General features: G+C 62.9%; 1 protein-coding gene across 1 annotated transcript in view; it reads right to left on the bottom strand.

The window, feature by feature from the left end:
- Window positions 1-5,199: 5,199 nt before the first annotated feature.
- Window positions 5,200-16,448, bottom strand: part of RUVBL1 (RuvB like AAA ATPase 1) — a 31,130-nt gene continuing 19,881 nt past the window's right edge. The window contains exons 6-11 of the mRNA XM_069561082.1: window positions 16,047-16,196; window positions 14,359-14,422; window positions 13,130-13,328; window positions 9,820-9,922; window positions 6,354-6,445; window positions 5,200-5,578 (exon numbers count right to left, since the gene is read on the bottom strand). Coding sequence (XP_069417183.1) covers window positions 5,419-5,578; window positions 6,354-6,445; window positions 9,820-9,922; window positions 13,130-13,328; window positions 14,359-14,422; window positions 16,047-16,196 — 768 coding nt within the window. The 3' untranslated portion in view covers window positions 5,200-5,418. The remainder of the gene's footprint in view (window positions 5,579-6,353; window positions 6,446-9,819; window positions 9,923-13,129; window positions 13,329-14,358; window positions 14,423-16,046; window positions 16,197-16,448) is intronic.

Below are 16,448 nucleotides of genomic sequence, written 5' to 3'. Positions count from 1 at the left end.
CAGGAACCTGGAAAGCTTCGTTGTCCAGGTGTGCTGCGCACGTGCGGGCCCCTCCGGCCCCTCCAGGAACGGGCGGTGGGCTGACGGCAGCTTCCAGCACTTCGAGTCCAGGCCTTGGCTGCAGCGCGTGTCCTTCCCCACCTGGTAGCTGACAGACTGTCCCCTCGGCGGTCTCCACTCCACCCTGGACCCCCAGCACTGGAGGCAGCGGTGCTAGGTTCGATGGCTGCTCTCTGGGACGTGCTGTGCAGAAGAGTTTCCAGCAGTTTCCATCGAGCTGAACAGTAGGCGTTTCCACAGTGACGTGAGCCTGTGTTGTGAACTGTTGCTCTCATCCAGACAAGGCCACCCCCCAGGCCTTCCACGCCCACCTCCTCAGGGGCCCCCAACGACATGTGGACAGGGCCTTCCTCCTGAGCTGTCCACATGGAGCCCTGGCGCTCATCTCATCCAGGAAACATCTCAGGGGGTGTGCCAGCAAGGCAGGTTGGACCCTGGAACCCTGGGAGGGACGGGTGCTCGGGCCGGGCCTGCAGAAGCCGGCACTGAAGCATGAGAGGTGGGGTGCCCGTCACAGCCCCCACAGCTCTGTCAGAGGCGCTCTCCACCGGCGGAGCGCGGCAGCCCTCCCCGCCTGGCAGTTGGGCTCTGCCTGCCTGTGGCGGGACGGAGCCCTGGAGCCCCCTGCCGTCACTCCCCACTAGAGGCCTTTCCTGGAGGGTGGGCTCTTCCCACTGCACTGGAGAAGAAACGCCCCGGGAAGCTCCTGCAGGTGCCTCTGCCGGAGGCCTCTGCGGGGCAAGGAGAGGGGCCTGGGCACGGCCGCCACCTCTCCATGTGGGAGCCTCCTGGGGCCTGTCCAGCTGCCCTCCACCCCTGCCCTCCGCCCCTGCCTGCCCCACATCCTCCCCGGCCTGCTCTCCTGAAGGCCTTCCCTGGGCCAGCTCCCCAGCAGCCTCAGGAAGCTCTTGCAGGGGAAATGGGTGGGCGTGTGTTCCTGTCCAAGGGCCAGCAGGAGGCTCTGCACTGACCTCAACACCGGCTAGTGCCCGGTTCCAGACAGTCTCATGGGGTCCCTTGGGCTGTGCCCCCCCAACTCCCCTGCCCCGAAATAGACCCGGGGCACGGGGGGGTGGGCATCGCACTGCCCTGAGCGGTATCTATGTGAACATGGCTAAGAACGAAAAAGGGGCAAAGGAGTGGAGGTGAAAAACCTCCTAATAAAAATGCTATAAAGCAGAGGGTGGCTGACGGCAGGAGGCAGGGGAGACTTTTTGAATTTAGGCCGGGTTCAGTAAGGTTCCCTGATGCTCTTGCCCCGTGGGCGTTTGACGCACGCTGCTCCCCTGCCCCTCCACGGGCTTGGCCTCCGTCGTGGGGCAGGACGGCCCGACCCGCCCGCCGGGCTTGGCCACCCCGGCCGCGGCGGGGCAGGGCGGCGGCGGGGTGCGCGGGCGCCGCGTGGGGGCGCCGCGTGGGGCGCCGTGGCCTCGCAGAGGCGGGCGCGCGGCCGGCGGCCGCAGAGACTCCGGAAGCGGGCAGGAGGGCCCGGTGCGCGCCGGCTGCTGCGCGCGCGCGTCACCCCCCCGGGGAAGCCCTCCTCGGCGGCCCCGCCGCACCGGCCCGCGCCCCTCCGGGCCGTACGCCCTCGCGCACGGGGCCAGGGCGGAATGCGGGCGATCGGGCCAGACCCCAGGTTTCCAGACGCCGGGCCGTGGGGAGAGGCTGGCGGCCCGCGGGCGGAGGCCGAACGGCGGTCCCCGCGCCCAGCCCTCGCGCAGGGCGGCGCACGCGTGTCCCGGGAGCGCCGGCCCCGCGCGCGCGCGTGCGTCCCCCGCACCGCCGCGTCCCCATTAATCACACGGCGACGGCGATGTCGAGCGGGCGGCCGGCGGGCGCCCATCGGCGCATCTTATCGCGCCGGCCCAGCCGCCGCGCGCGCCGCCCATTGATCGCGCCGGCCGGGCCGGGGTCAGCGCGGGCCCGGCGCCTGACAGCGCATCCATCGCCGCAGACGCGCGCTGACGGCGGCCCGGGCGGCACGGCCTGGCCATTAATCACCGCGCCTGCCGCGAGTGACGGCCAGGGTGACGGGGCCAGCCGGCGACAGCCAGCCCTGCGGCCGCCCCGGCACCCCTTCCCCGGGGCCTGCTGTCCCCAGGAAACGGAGGCAGGGCAAGGACTGGATGGGTGGACCCCATTCTACTCTCAGCGGGCCTGGTTGCAGACGCCAAGGGGCAGGGCTAGGCTGGGACACAGCAGGAAACCAGCGCCCCGCATCCCCGTTGCCCAGCCCTGCCTGCACCTCATCGAAGAGGGGGCCCGGGGGCAGCGAGGGCCGGCACACCCTTCCTGGAAGTAGTGGACATTGAGGAAAAGGCCCAGACCCCTGCTGGCTCTCTCCCTTCTCCAGCCTGTGGGCCTGACAGGTCCAGCTGCAGGGGACCTCCAGCCTTCCCAGGACGAGCTCTCAGGACCAGGAGGGGCAGGGCCCAGCGCCCAGCCGCTTCTGGCTCCTGTTGGATGAAGTGTGGCCTCCTCTTCCTCTAAGAGGGACAGGGGTAGGGACTCTTCACTGAATCTCAGCAAATGGAGTGCCTGATGCAGCCACACCAGACCCCCCAAGTCTGCACACCAACCCATCTTCACAGGAGGAAACCAAAGCTCAAGAACCAGAGGGATCAAGGCCAAGGGTCAAAGACAACCCAAGCTGCGCCCCTGCCTGCCGGGCCCCCCCGACCCCTGCCCCCGCCCACCTGCCAGCTCTGCCGGAACCCTCCAGAGCAGGCACTGCTCAGGCTGGTGCAGACGCTGGGGGGCACCCGAGTCTGAGGCTTTCCTGGGCAACGCCTGCTGGGGTCTGAGACGGGGGGGCCAACAGGGAGTGCACCCCCACCACTGTGGCGCTCCATTTTATTAGAAAGACAGTTGAGAAAGGTCTGCTAGCCAAGACGTCACCATCATCTGTTTAGTTCTAAAAACCAATATCCTCTAAAGACCAATCCTGGGGGTGCAGCCTAAGAGGCGTGGAGGTGACGACGGGCTGAGGAAATGGGAGCAGGGGCCTCCCTTTCAAGAGCCCGTAGGTCCTGGGCCCACATGCATGCCTGGCCATCAGCACAGCAGCAGGGGGCTGGGACGCAGGCAGCCCACCCAGCTGGCTTCCTGGGAGGCACCCAGGACAGCCTGGGACCAGAGCCTGGACCATCAGCCACTTCCTGTGAACAGCCGCCTCCCTGCCTCCCGTTAATATGGCAACAGTTCTTCACGTCGGAGCTGAAGTGGGGCTGCGGTAATCGTTGGTAGATTGTGTGTCTGCCAGATAAGATGTAACAAATACTTTCCTCCCCACCAGGGTCTGTTTCCCTCTCGGTAATGGATGGAGAAACTTCTCATAGTCGGCAAGGGATTGGTCGTAAAAACTTCGCCTGGAAGATTAATGTAATGATCACAAGCTTTGCTGGGAAAAATAGGAGGGAAATTAAAATAACCCAGCCTTCCTACCTGTCCATACCCGTCCCCCTCACCGTGAGTGCCGACGGACGAGCAGACCATCTCTCTCGGCACCACCAAGGCCAGGAGAGTGAACAGGGGGCCATGAACACGCGCCCACCCTCCCCAGGGCTCGAGGGCCCACCCCGAGACAGCGCAGCACCGTAAGGAGCACAGCCCCCAACCCCCGATGCGCCGTCACTAGCTGGGCAGGGGGCCCCCAGTCCAATCCGGGGGCTGCTGCGAGCACGCGGGAGGCGCTCGGCCCCGCGGCAGGGCGAGCTGTCGCTGCGTCATCTTCGGTTCACGCTTCCGTGGGCCCAGCACGGCTTAAGCTGGGAGACCAGAGACATGGGCGCGGATGCAGGGGAGAGAAGCCAGCTAAGGCCAGACCGCCTGGCCCTGGCCTCGGGAAGCACCGCACCACGCACCCTGTGCCCTCGTCCCTCACACCCCCCGCCTCAGGACCCCCATGCTGGGGAGCAGCAGGGCCCACACAAGACCCATGCCGGCAGCGGGGGTTCAAGGACCCCAGCACTCCGCCTGCCTGCCTGGATTCCCGCTCAGGCTCCGGTGATGGGGATGCGTGCAGGCCGACTTACGGTGGTGCTCAGGATTCCCGTCTCGGTGGGTCCCTCTCGCACACAGGAAAGCACCTGGAGACCCTGCCCGTGAGGCGCTGCTCCTGTGCCGAGCGCTGCCTGCGGTGAGCAGCGGGCGCGGGGACAAGGGCCGGCCCGGCAGAGCGCACCGTGTTCCTCCTTCCCGGCAAGGACAGCCAGGCGGCGTCTGCCCACGCTCCGCGGGCCCTCCCTCCCAGGGCCTGACAAAAGACGTCATCCCAGTGGCGGGGGCATGGCTCAGGGACACAGGGCCCAGCTGAAAGGGATCCCGGTGGTCAAAGCTGAACAACTTGAGCAACAAGAGAACGTCGTACTGGGTTATAACCCCGAAGCATCTGATAAAAACCCAGGGGCCTCCAGGTGGTCCAGTGGCTAAGTCTCAGGGCTCCCAACACAGGGGGCCATGTTCAAGCCCTGGCTGGGGAACTCCATGCTGCAACCAAGACCCAACGCAGCCAAATAAATTAAATAATGAAAGTAAAAACCCCAAAAGTCCATCTTGACACAAAAGAGAACAGATGACCTCCGGGGCAAAGACACTCAGCCTCCAGGAGGTGAAGTGAAGGTGCCGCCCCCTGAGAGGGCTGGGCTTAGAGACGCCTTCCAAGGAGGACGGTGAGGAAGGCACGCCCGGGCCAGGGGGCCCAGGCCAGCACAACAGCCAGGAGCCCCGCCAGCGGGCACAGCCGACAGGACCGGATGGAAAAGCCCCGTGCTCTTCTCCTAGTGACCCTTAATCCCAGTTTCATCATGAGAAAAACACCAAAGCAGCCCCACTAAGGGCGCCACGCCAGAGCACCTGACCAGCACTGCTCACAACGGTCCGGGCCATCAGAGACAAGGAAGCCACAGGTAAGACATGGTGCTGGGCGGCTCCTGGGATGGACAGCGGACAGCTGACCGCCGAGGACACATGTACAGAGCCCACAGTGTGCGTCGCGGGCTCAGTGCACACAACTCACGCGCGGCGGCGAGGGGCTGGCGGCCAGGGACCGCTGGGCCGTCTTCACAGCCCTCCACCTCTCCAGCTGCTCCAAAGCACAAAGGTCCCTTTTTAAAAATTAAGGGAGTCATGTCACCAAAATCACCTATCAGGGTTTATTAGAAAACACACCAGGGGCAGGGCTCCTTCAAAGCAGCCGTGGGAGGAGCCACAGTAACTTGAAGGGAACGTCTCCATGCCGACCTCACAGCGCTGCTGTCCGCCGGGCGGGGACAGCACCCTGCGTGGCTGGAGCCTCCTGTCCACGGCCGGCCCGGGGCCTGGCTGACCGCTGTGCCTGCGCAGAGGCCCTCAGCCGCCTCACTTCATGTACTTGTCCTGCTGGTCGGCCAGGATCTTGGCCGAGGACTTGGCGTCGTAGAAGAGCTCGCTGATCTCCTCCACGTGCTCCTTCTCGATGCCGTCCTTCCCGTTGATCTTGGCCAGCAGGTTGGCTGGGGTCAGCAGCTGCACCGCGTACCTAGGGCGGCCAGGGCGGGGGTGAGTCGGGGCCACGGGCAGCAGCCCTTGCCGATGCCAGCGGGAGCGCTGATGAGCCCTGGGAGCTTGTGCCAGCTGCTGCGCACGCAGCAGACAAGGACACCGGTCACTTCCCAGAGCGCTGGACCCACCACCCGACCAGAGGAGCCAGAAGTCACCAAATGCCGTGAGCCCCGCGGCCTGTCACCGCCTGAAGCGCTCCAGCAGGAGGTGCCCACTCTACGAGAAGGGGCCCGCAACCTGGGGGACACACGGGGGTGGGGAGCCAGTGCCAGGGTCCAGACGGGGCGGGGCACACGGCGGGGAGAGGAAAACGTGCCCGAGTGCACAGGCGCCATCCAGAGGCGAGCAAGTGCACGCACCGTGCCGCCCAGCCGGCTCGCAGCCCTGCGCCCCCCTGAGAAGCGAGGCGCCGACGCCAAGGGAGCCAGGCCGGGCTGAGCACTGAGAGGCCGTGACTCACAGGAAGGAATCAGGGCACTGAGGGGCCTCTGGCCGCTGGGAGCAGTCAGGACAGCCGCCTGCTGGCGCCCCTCCCCGCCACCAGGCAGAGGTGCCGCAGCTGCAGGGGGCGGCTGCCCCACCCCCCTGCCCAGTGCTGACCCCTCCTGCACCCCAGGGGCCGCCGGGCAGGGGGCCCATCTCGGGACGGAGGACTTGCCTGCCGCTCAGCTTTCCCAACACCGCCAGCGGGCCGTTCTGGCCCTGGGCCAGGCAGGGACCCCCATCCAGTCGGGGCCCGGCAGCCAGCTCACCTCAGGGTGGTCTTGGTTCCAATCTCCCCCAGGTGGTTCAGCGCCTCCTCACTGATGTTGATCCCTTCTGTCTGGGCTCGGATCTTAATGATCTTTGGGAGAAAAATTGTGATCTACAGCGGCCGACCTCAGCATTCTCGTCCCACCTCCTGAGAGCGTAGAGGCCCAACCCGGGCGGGCGGGGCAGAGCCACCCCCGTGGGCACTGAGGGCCTCCCACCCCTCAAGGACGCAGCCACAGGCCCACAAGGAGGCAGCTGGTGCCCCCTCGCCCTGCCCCTCGGGGGCTCCCTCAGGGCAGCCAACCTCCCTCCCCAGGGCAGGCACTGCCACCTGTAAGCACGTTGGCAAAGAGAGACACCCTTTCCCTGCCTGACAAATGATGGTTAAATACATTTAAAAAGTTACTTTTAAAGATTCAGCAGCCCTCATAACATCACTCACTGGGTGACATCACATCTGTTGTGAAGAGGCTGGCGCGCGTGCCCTGGAAAGCCCAGGGGCGGGTGGGCGGCGGGCTGGGTGGGGCCGGCAGCGCGCGTGGCACCGGGGCCCGGCCACGCAGCGGTGCCGAGTGATAAGGGGCAGCGGGGGAATGATGCTGCGTGTTGTGTAGCTGAGATAACTCGGGGACGTCGAGCCTCGTGTAACACAGGAATTTTTCACTCTGGCAGCTTCGTAAACAAGATATCAAGAGGGCCTCGTTTAAATTGAAGCCATAAACGTGCGCCCGGGACACAGCCACGGCAGTGGGGGGACGGAGCCCAGGCTCAAGCGTCGCCAGGGCGGAGGGGCCGGAGGGTCAGGAGCTGTCGGCAGGGAAGGCCCTGCTCGGGAACAGGTCCCGCAGACCTGAGTGGCGAGCGGGCAGGGGCAAGGTGGGTGGGAAGGCAGCCGCTCTGCAGTAAGCGCTGCCACCAGGGCCAAGGGCCAGGTGCTGGCAGGAAAGTCTCAGCTCAGACTTTGGTATGAAATGTCCTGAGCGCTAAAATGCTGTCCACCTAGACATTTCACAAACGCTGCGCTGGCCACATCAAACGTCAGTTCAGCCGGGGGCTGCCAAGTGTGACCTCAGTCACAAGCATCTATGTGCGTGAGGGGCCCATCTGCGTGCTGCGGAAGTGCAGCTGAGCAGAGGAGTCACCAGAGGGGCACGCGGGCGGCGGGGAGAGCAGGGGCGGAGGCTCCCGCCAAAGGACAGCCCTCCGGTCCCGCCCATCAGAGCAGGGCAGCTCTGCGCTTTCGAGTAAAAAGAGCTTCTCGCCCAACAGCTGGGTCTGCCACAAGGAAGTCCCCAGGGCCTCAGGGAACTCTCGGGAGATGGGGACACGGGGTCCCGGGGCCTGGTGGGGAGAGCCCAGCGCGGGCAGCCGACACCGGAGGGTGCTGGGGACGCTGCGCTCTCTCTCCCCCTGAGCAGGTCACAGCAATGCCAGGAGCTCCTGCTCCAGACCGCTCACCAGCGACAGTTCATAAATTAGATCTTTAATCATTTAATAACCTGCAGGGGATAGTTTATGAGGGTGTCGGCGCTGGTGGCAGAGTACACAAGTTACATCACTTTGTTTTTAAAAAAACCCACCCGAGCTCCAGGAGAAACGCTGAGACTGTCCCCTGAACGGCATGCGCAAAGCCAGGCTTGTCATGGAGCTGGCCTGTCATCTCCCCGCCCAAGAGAAAGCCCGAGAAGAGGCCCCCGGCTGAGCCTGCGGACCCTGGGGCAGCACGCACATGCACGGCGGGGGCGCAGCATGCTCTGGGTGGAAAGGAAGCCACAGAGGCTGGCTGGCTGATCTTGCGATGCCAGCCTGGAGCCCTGGTCACTGAAAGCTGCTGTGAGGAGCCCATGAGAAGCAGCCCTTCCTCCCTGCTCTCCCGCGCTCTCCCCGGGGCCTCCCAGCGGCCCCAAGAGGAGGGAGCGCTTGTCCCGTGAGCAGAGGCGGAGGCCCACAGAGGACACCACGCAGCCACGAAGCGCCGCGGGGTGCAGGGCGCCGCCCCAGCCACAACAGTGGGCTGAGGAAGGGACCGACTTCTCTGCTTTCGCTTCTGCTCCTAGTCAGCGAGAGCCTGGCTTCAACCCAGCATTCATCCAAGAGCGAGAGCCTCTTGCGTGGCGCCAAGGCCTCCAGCCATGGACCCCACCTCCCACCCAGCTGCTGCCAACTACAACCACCTGGGGTCTGAGCCATGCCGTCACGCAGGGAGAGCACTGGCTCTACACATCACAGGCCTCCTGGGCGCTGGTCCACAGGACACGCAAGGCCAGGCCAGACAGGCCACAGGCAGGCGGGGTGCTGCTGCGGAGGGTCCAGGAGAGGCCCTCTGAGCTCCGAAAGGAGCAGCCTGCTGGCCAATTGCCACAGAGACGCCTCCCAGACGGGACATTTCTCACAGGGAGGAGGCTGGTGGCAGAGACATCAGGTAAGGGGCTTCAGGATGAGACAGCCTGGGTCCCAGTCCCAGTCCTGCCACAGATGGGCCATGTGAACCCGGGCAAGCTAACCAGTCTACATCTCAGCACCCGCTCTTTAAGAACATCAGTAGTAACTGTCTGCCCTACCTTGAGTGACGGGATCAAACGACTCAGTACCCCATCTGAGAGTGCTCTGGAGGAGACGGTCTGGCAGAGTCCCCCGGATGTCAGTGCGGCCCTGGGCACCCCAGGTCCCCAGCTGTGGCCGTACGGGGACCCACAGTGAGATCTATGCCCCAGCGAGACTGTCTGGGGTCAGGGTGGGCAGAGCAGATGGCTGGGCCCCGCAGCACACGGCCGGCTTTGTGTCCTGGAATCGCCACTTAGGGCTCAGCCAGCACCGGGGGAGAGGATGGCTCGGAAGGCCCAGAAGGGACGGGGCTGCCAAGGCTGCGGGCGCTGCGGGCACGTGGCTGCGGCTCCGACTCTGCAAGGAGAGCTGGGGCTGCGCCCTGCGGACGAGGCCAATCCCGCGGCCCGTCACCTCTCCTGATTCAGCACAGGCGGAGCCGCCGTGAGCTCAGCGCGCCCCTGCACACCTTCCCTGCGAGCGTCACTCCACGGCCGCCACCCACACTGCCTCTGCTGGGGCCTGGGCTCTGCCCGCGGGAGCCAGGCTGCCGCAGGCTCCGGCGGGCTGGCGCCTGGGCGGGCCCATCACTGAGCGGCGCTCTGCTGCCTCTCTGAGCTGGGGCCTGCTTACTGGTGGTCCTCCAGTTGGTTTTCCCACGTCCTAAGGTTACCAGGCGGGATGGGGTAGAAGAGAGGACCGCCAGGACTCCCGGCAGCTGAGCCGCTGGGACACGGGAGGCAACGCCCTGCTGGCTCGCGTCACTCAGGTAGGCCAAGGCTGGGGAGCACGGAGACACGCCCTCGGCCGGCAGCGCCGTGGGGGGCGGTGGGGGGCCAGAGACACTCACGGGCTCCGTCCTGCCCGGTGTCAGGGGCCCGAGGGCGAGCGAGGGCGGGGAGGAGGGGCGGCGCGGCCCACCTGCTTCATCTCCTGCGGGGTGTACAGCATGGTCCGGATGATCATCACTCGGTCCAGCAGGTCGAGAGGGATGCCGTGAGGAGAGGTGACGTCCTCCGTGCCCCTGCAAGGCCGACAAGGTCCAGGTCACTCGGGCCTCTCTGGACAGTGGAACCATGGCCGAGGCCCCGGTGATAACAAAGCAGCTAGTTCTCGTCCTGAGAGTCAGAAGCAGGACCGCGAGGACAGACTCACTCGGGTGGCATCAGAAACCACGCCATTGTTTCTGCGAGCATCACCACCACGGGGAGTCGGGGGAGGAGGAGAAGGCCAACTGCAGCCGCGGCGAGGCTGTTCACAGCGGCATCTGCCACCCCCGCGCGCCACCCTAAGTGTGCAGATCCGTTTGGGCCGCTCCTGTCCCTGTTGTTTCAGTATAAACAGCCCATGACGAGTCTCACTGGACCCAAACCACCGGGCATTCACGTAGTGGTCCCTAGTGTTACTGTTATAACTAACGGTGTCTTAGGCATAACTGCCATGAACATTTCCTCAGCATCTCTCACAGAGCCGGACACAACCCTGAACATCTCCCTAAACACATGGACGGCTGAACCAAGGAATGTGCTCACGTCTGCAGCCGCGCGAGCGATCTGGCCCCCCGACACTGTGGCCAGCGCTGAGCAGCCTCACAGTTTGCTGCCTAAAGTTCTAGGAAAAGGAAGGTCTAGCACCGCATCTGACTCTGCGAGTCCTTGATTATTCATGAATCGTCTGAAGGCCTTCCCTCGTGTCCATCAGTTATTTATTTCTTTTGGGGAACTGTCCCATCATAACTTTTGCCTGTCTCTCTCTCGAATCCTTAGCCAAACCAGTGACTGGCCACCCCACGGGGTTGAACAGCACCAGCTCCCAGCGGGCTGTGTCCCAGGCAGACCCTGCGGCACGTGTTAGGCTTCAGCCGCGTCTGGAAGCCCAGCGAGCTGAGCCGGGGGCTCCTGCCTCCACTTGAGCAGGCCACAGCAGCAGGCCCCCAGTTCTGGCCTCCCCAACACTTAAAAGTAACTAAAGCGGCAAACTATGTTCTATGCATTTTACCACAATGAAAAAATAAAATAATAAAATGCTACATTAATAATTGCTAAATCTAATACTTAAAAATAATTAAGACCTTTTCAAACAAAAAAGGAAACAGACTAGTAGCAAATGCAAAATGTTAAGAAGCCACTAGAAAAAAATGAATCTTTTTCACCAACAAATATTTCTAAAAAAAATAAAGAATTGTAAGGAAAAAATTCTGTCATGATTAAACTCAGTATTTGGTATACCTGTAATCGTCATATTAAACAAAATAACCTCTAAAACCTCATTTAATCTTCAGTTATTTGATTCTGTTTAGGCTGTATTTTTCTCTTTCTACTTCGATATTCTCCTGGGAAAGTTTAAACGAGCTCAATCAGCCATCTTGAAACATCCCCACTTCTATAACACTCATGATAAATTATCTTCATTTCAGAGACAGTGAATATAAAAGTCTAAAGAAAAAAAATGGGAAAAAAACACGAAGGAACAGAATTTGTCAATATGTGTTAAAATCTTCTTTTGGTTTTAAGTCCATAAAACTAAAAATTTAAACAGAAAACAAAAACAAAACCTCTGCTTAAGAAATACTAAGCACTTCTCAGGAATTAAAGACCAAAGACTGTGGAAATGTGTTCAAGCTCGGACTCTGAGGCACAAAATTTCTTTCAGACAACGTATTAGAGAAAATGGTTTCTGGAACACATATCCTTCTGGATGGGGCTGGGCCCAAGTTCCCCAGGCCCCACTGGGTGGGTTCTGAGGTCACGGCCACCCTCCCGTGCCTCTTTTTTCCCTAGACGGCAGGAGGCGAAGAGGACTCTGATCCTGAGAGCTCTCGGCCGGGGTGGGCTCTGGCCGCGGGGCTCCCTTGGCAGGGGGCGCCAGCTGTCCAGGCTGGGCCCGTCTGCCCACTGTCACCCTGAAGCCAGGCCCCACCAAAGCGAGCCCAGAAAACATACGCGGCGCCTGTGTGGCCGGACACCGGGCTCTCCAGGCCAGGTGCCGTTTCCAGATGCTGCCCAGGGAGCCAGGCCCTGGCTGGCCTGGACCTGGTCCAAGCTGCCGTCCCTTCAAGACCAGAAGACAGCGGTGACGGTGACGAGCGGTGTTCTTGACAAGACAGCATTACAGGGATTCAAAGAGGGGCTGCACGAAGCTGCCGCCTGCACGTGCAGCGCGCACACAGACCCTCACTCTGGGCGAGAATGGCCACCTGAGCGGGGCCTGCCCCAGAGCCAACAGCACGGCTGCCGTACAAGCTCAGCAGAGACAGAGCACCTCTACACAGGCAGGTCTAGGGTTCGGGCTGGTCTAGGCTCCTCACTCTCTGGCTGCAGCTCTGAGCTGAGACAGTCATGGTCTTGGGGTCTCTCTTCAGATTCCCGCTCCCCCTGGGCCAGGAGCATGCAGTCTCCGGGCCCTGCCGCCCTCGCCACTGTACAGCAGGCTTGCAGAGGCCCCTGCACCACCCTGTCGTGCCCCAGCACTGCTGGGAGCAGGCCCCACACCCAGGGGGTGCAGAACACGGGCAGCCAACTACTGGGCACACGGCGCTCACTCGGGCGCTGGAGAGGGCGCGGCCCCTGGGCGCCCCTCCTTTTCTAAAGCTGAGGTGGGCTTTGCTGCTGCGTGTGGGCTTTCTCTGCTGCGCTGGGTGGGGGCTGCTCTCCAGCTCTCCGGCTCAGGAGCCACGGTGCACGGGCTCAGCTGTCCTGCAGCACGTGGGGCCTTGCTGGGCCACGGAAGAGCCCACGTCCTCCGCACTGCGAGGCAGATTTCAACCCCTGGACCACCAGGAACGCCCCTGGGCTCCCTTCCTGAAGGTGGGCCTCGGGGATCGGTGGGGAGGTGCCAGTGTGGCTCCAGGAAAAGGTTTGGGCCGGAAAGAAAGGACAGGCTTCACTGTCAGAGCCTGGGTTCTTGTCCTGTCTGTGCCCAGGGGCGCCCCATGCTGTCACCCTGTTTCCTCATCTGGAAAGTGAGCTCACGACACACACCTCGGGGAGCTCACGTGGGAGGAAGCCAACACAGGCCGTGTCGCTGAGGGCTGGCCCACCCGACCCTTCCTTTGCCCATTCCAACCACACGACCAAGTCACACCCACGGGAACCCCAGTTACCACGAGGAAGCCCTCCCACGCAGAAACGGGAGCCACTCCGAGCGCTCCCCTCAGGGGGAACAGGGCGCCCTCCTCCCCACCTCGACGCGCGACCCTGGAGACACTGAGGCGCCTGGGGGGCTCGGGTACCTGATGACGCAGTTGCCTCGGTTGGACGCGAAGATGACGATGGGGGCAATGGAGGACTCGAGCGCGCGGTGCAGGTAGGTGAAGCACTCGATGTCCAGCATGTGGACCTCGTCCACGAACAGCACGCCTGGGACCAGCTCCGCCACGCCCTGGTCAATGTACTTGTTCACCACCTTGTTGATCTCCCCCCGGAGTTTATCTAGGAGTCGACGAGGGTGACAGGCAGCGTCAGTGTCGTGGGGAGGCGATCACCTTTCTCGTCACTGCCTCCGAATCCCACCCGAGCCCAAGTTTAGCGCTGGGCTTCAGTGCGAGCTTCTGACCCCACCACAGGCTACAAGCCCACTCCAGGCTTCAGTTTCATCTGGAAATAGCGGGGCTCCCTAAAAGCCAGAGCACTGCCCGCCCCTGGACTTGGGCTGAGCGTGTAAGCGCGCGTCTCCACCAGGGCGCACACCCCCGGCTGGCCCGTCACACTCCCCCCAGGCCTCATCACACCACACCAGCGCCTGGAAGATGGGCGGTTCTCATATGCAAATTCCCGTGCTACACTGAGTAAACGACCCTTTCTCGTGGCCTGTGTGACAAAGCTTCGGTTAATTAACTTTCAATCAAGCGCCTAGAAGGAACAGGGTGCGTTCAGAATCCTCTCTGGAGGAAAGCCCGTGAAGAATGGCAAGGTCTGAGGAGAAGCCCCATCTCAGAGCTCGAAGAGGGACGAGCATCTCAAAAGCTGAGTAACTGTCCAAGGTCACAGTTCTCATTCTCCAAACCAGCACCTGTCCCATCAGCAGGCGGGGGCAGCCCACACACCCAGCACCTTCCGCCACAGCTGTGAGGCGGGGCTGGAGAGGCCGTTTACGATAAGGACACTGCTCTGGGGGTTCACATCGTGCCCCTGGCTGAAACTTGAAAGAAAACAGCTATTGTAATGCTGACAGCTTTCAAGTAACAAAGCTACGTGCAGTAATTAGAAAAAAGAGGAGGAGACAGTCAGCAAGAGGGGCAGATCAGTCAGAGGCCCCAAAGGGGCAGCCGGCCTGCGGCCTCACCCGGGGAGGCAGGCCGGGGCCCCCGGGGCGAGCGGGCAGCGCGCTGCAGGCAGGACGCTCCGGGGCGCCTGTCTCCCTCTCGGGATGCGCACGCGGACCCAGCGCAGCCCCTGCTGTCAGGAGGGGCAGGACCCCGCACGCCGCCAGGCTCGGGCCCGGCACTGCGTCTCGTCTCACCTGTGATCTCCGTCTTCTTGGGCTTCATGAGCTGGCCCATCATGGACAGGATATCTTGTCCCCCCTGCACAAGAGAAGGCTCAGGGGTCAGCCTCGCTCCCTAAGGCAGCTGCAAGCGCCTCATCACCACCTCCCCCAGGGGCCCTCACCAACTGATAACTCAGCAGGGGTCCCGAGAAGCACAGACCTCTGGCACCTGCACTGGAAACCTGAGGAGCTTCTCCGCACAGGGCTTTTAAGAGGCTCCCCCACCCTGCCACAATCTAGCAAAACCCCGTCCCAGCCATGTCTCTTCCCAGTCCTGAATGCCTGCCTGACTCCACAGGACTGCCAACCCTTCCCTAGGCACCTGACTCTCCAGGACTCACTTCGAGCCCACCTGCCGGGAATCACACCCTACTTCCCAGGAGGCTCCAAGCCCGACCCGCTGCCCCAGCCCTGCAGGGCAGCACGACTCTGGGCGTGCGTCTTATCAGGCCTAGTGACCAGAGCTGCCCGGGGCCTGGAGCCTGGCGGTGCAGCGGGCCGCTCCACGGCAGGCTCTCCAGCTGCCAGCCCCTCCGTGCAGGCAGCCAGAAGCTGGCTCTCCACGGTCACCTGGGGCTGCCAGGCCCTACCAGGCACGCAGGTGGCCCCTGAACGCACAGCAGTGACAGGTGGCGAATGGTTCCTGGCACTGAGGGCATCTGATCCCCAGAGCAGCCCCGCCAGGTAGGAAACAGTACGCCCTCTTCTCAGGGGAGCAAAGAGAAAATCAGAGGGCCCTAAATCATAGAAAACCTGAAGACTCAAAGAGACCATTAGCTGAGCCAATCAGTGTCGGAGCCACACAGCCCCTGAGCTGACTCGGGCGAGTGGCTCCCACAGGCTGGCCTGGGGCAGCTGCTGCACAGACCGAGCGGAGGTTCTTCAGCAGCTTCTTGGCCAAGGCTCCAAGGGACAAAACACCCACAGATCAGATTTCAGGTTAGAAGCTCTTCCCTTGCTGGCGGGGATAGCCTCTTTTAGGACGAAGAGGAAACCAGACCCAGAGACCACCAGTGGGGAGAGAGTCAGTCCTCTGGAGCACACATTCCCCAGAGATGGCAGAAAGTCACCCCGCGCTTCCCCGCGCTTTATTAGTCAGCACACAAGCGTCCATCTTCTGCTCACATGAGGAGCAGGGGCAGCTCCAGCGCAAAGCTATAAAACTGCGGGTTCTGCTGGGCAGGGGAAGACCACTTTGTGAGGCTCTCTGAAATCCTGCAAAGGGCTCAAAGAACACTCCTGCCCCCTACCATTCACTCCCAGAGCATCCCAGGCCCGAGCCAGTGCTGGAGGGAAGCCAGGGAGAAGCTGGCAGCTCGGGCCGGAGGCTGGGCTGGGAGAAGGGGCAATGCGCAGGAAGCATCTGTGACTAGAGCATCGGAACTGGAACAAAGGAGCCCCTCGTCGCTCTCGGCGATGTCAACTGCCCAACATGACAGGCAGAAAAGGACTGTCTGCCCTCAGAAGCGGCAAGACCGACAGCGCGCCCAGGAGCCCCAGCGCACAGACGGAGCCCCCAGCGCACAGACGGAGCCCCCGGCGCACAGACGGAGCCCCCGGCGCACAGACGGAGCCCCAGCGCACAGACGGGGCCCCAGCGCACAGACGGAGCCCGCGCCAGCAGGGCTGGCGGCGGCTGCCCAGCAGGCCCGGGGCGGTACCTGGGGCCGTGCGTTGGCCACGTCCAGGTCGTGCAGAGTGACGTCCTGGATGATCTCCTTCTTCTTGTGCACGTCGCCCTTGGGCAGGGGGACGTACTCTTCAGCTTCAAGGTCGAATTCTGTGGCGTAGGTATCACACCTGCCCTGCCTCTGCAGAGACAGAGAGAAGCCTGAGGGCCTGGGGAGCCCACTGCCAAGCCCCCACGCCCCTCAGAGCGAGACACAAGTCTCCAGCCCAACTGCGGCCAGCAGCACCTTGACAAACTTCAAACGTGGCCTGGTCCTCTGCTGCCAAGAGAAGGCGCTAGCTGCTCATCGCCGGGCTCCACAAGCCCAGCTGAGGAGGACACCCGACACTTTCTCCCAGAATCTCCCCCTTGTTTTAACTGCATGCGATTCCCG

This window comes from Ovis canadensis, chromosome 19, assembly GCF_042477335.2.
Source record: "Ovis canadensis isolate MfBH-ARS-UI-01 breed Bighorn chromosome 19, ARS-UI_OviCan_v2, whole genome shotgun sequence".
Taxonomy (NCBI): domain Eukaryota; kingdom Metazoa; phylum Chordata; class Mammalia; order Artiodactyla; family Bovidae; genus Ovis; species Ovis canadensis.
This window is presented reverse-complemented; position numbering and strand designations above follow the sequence as displayed.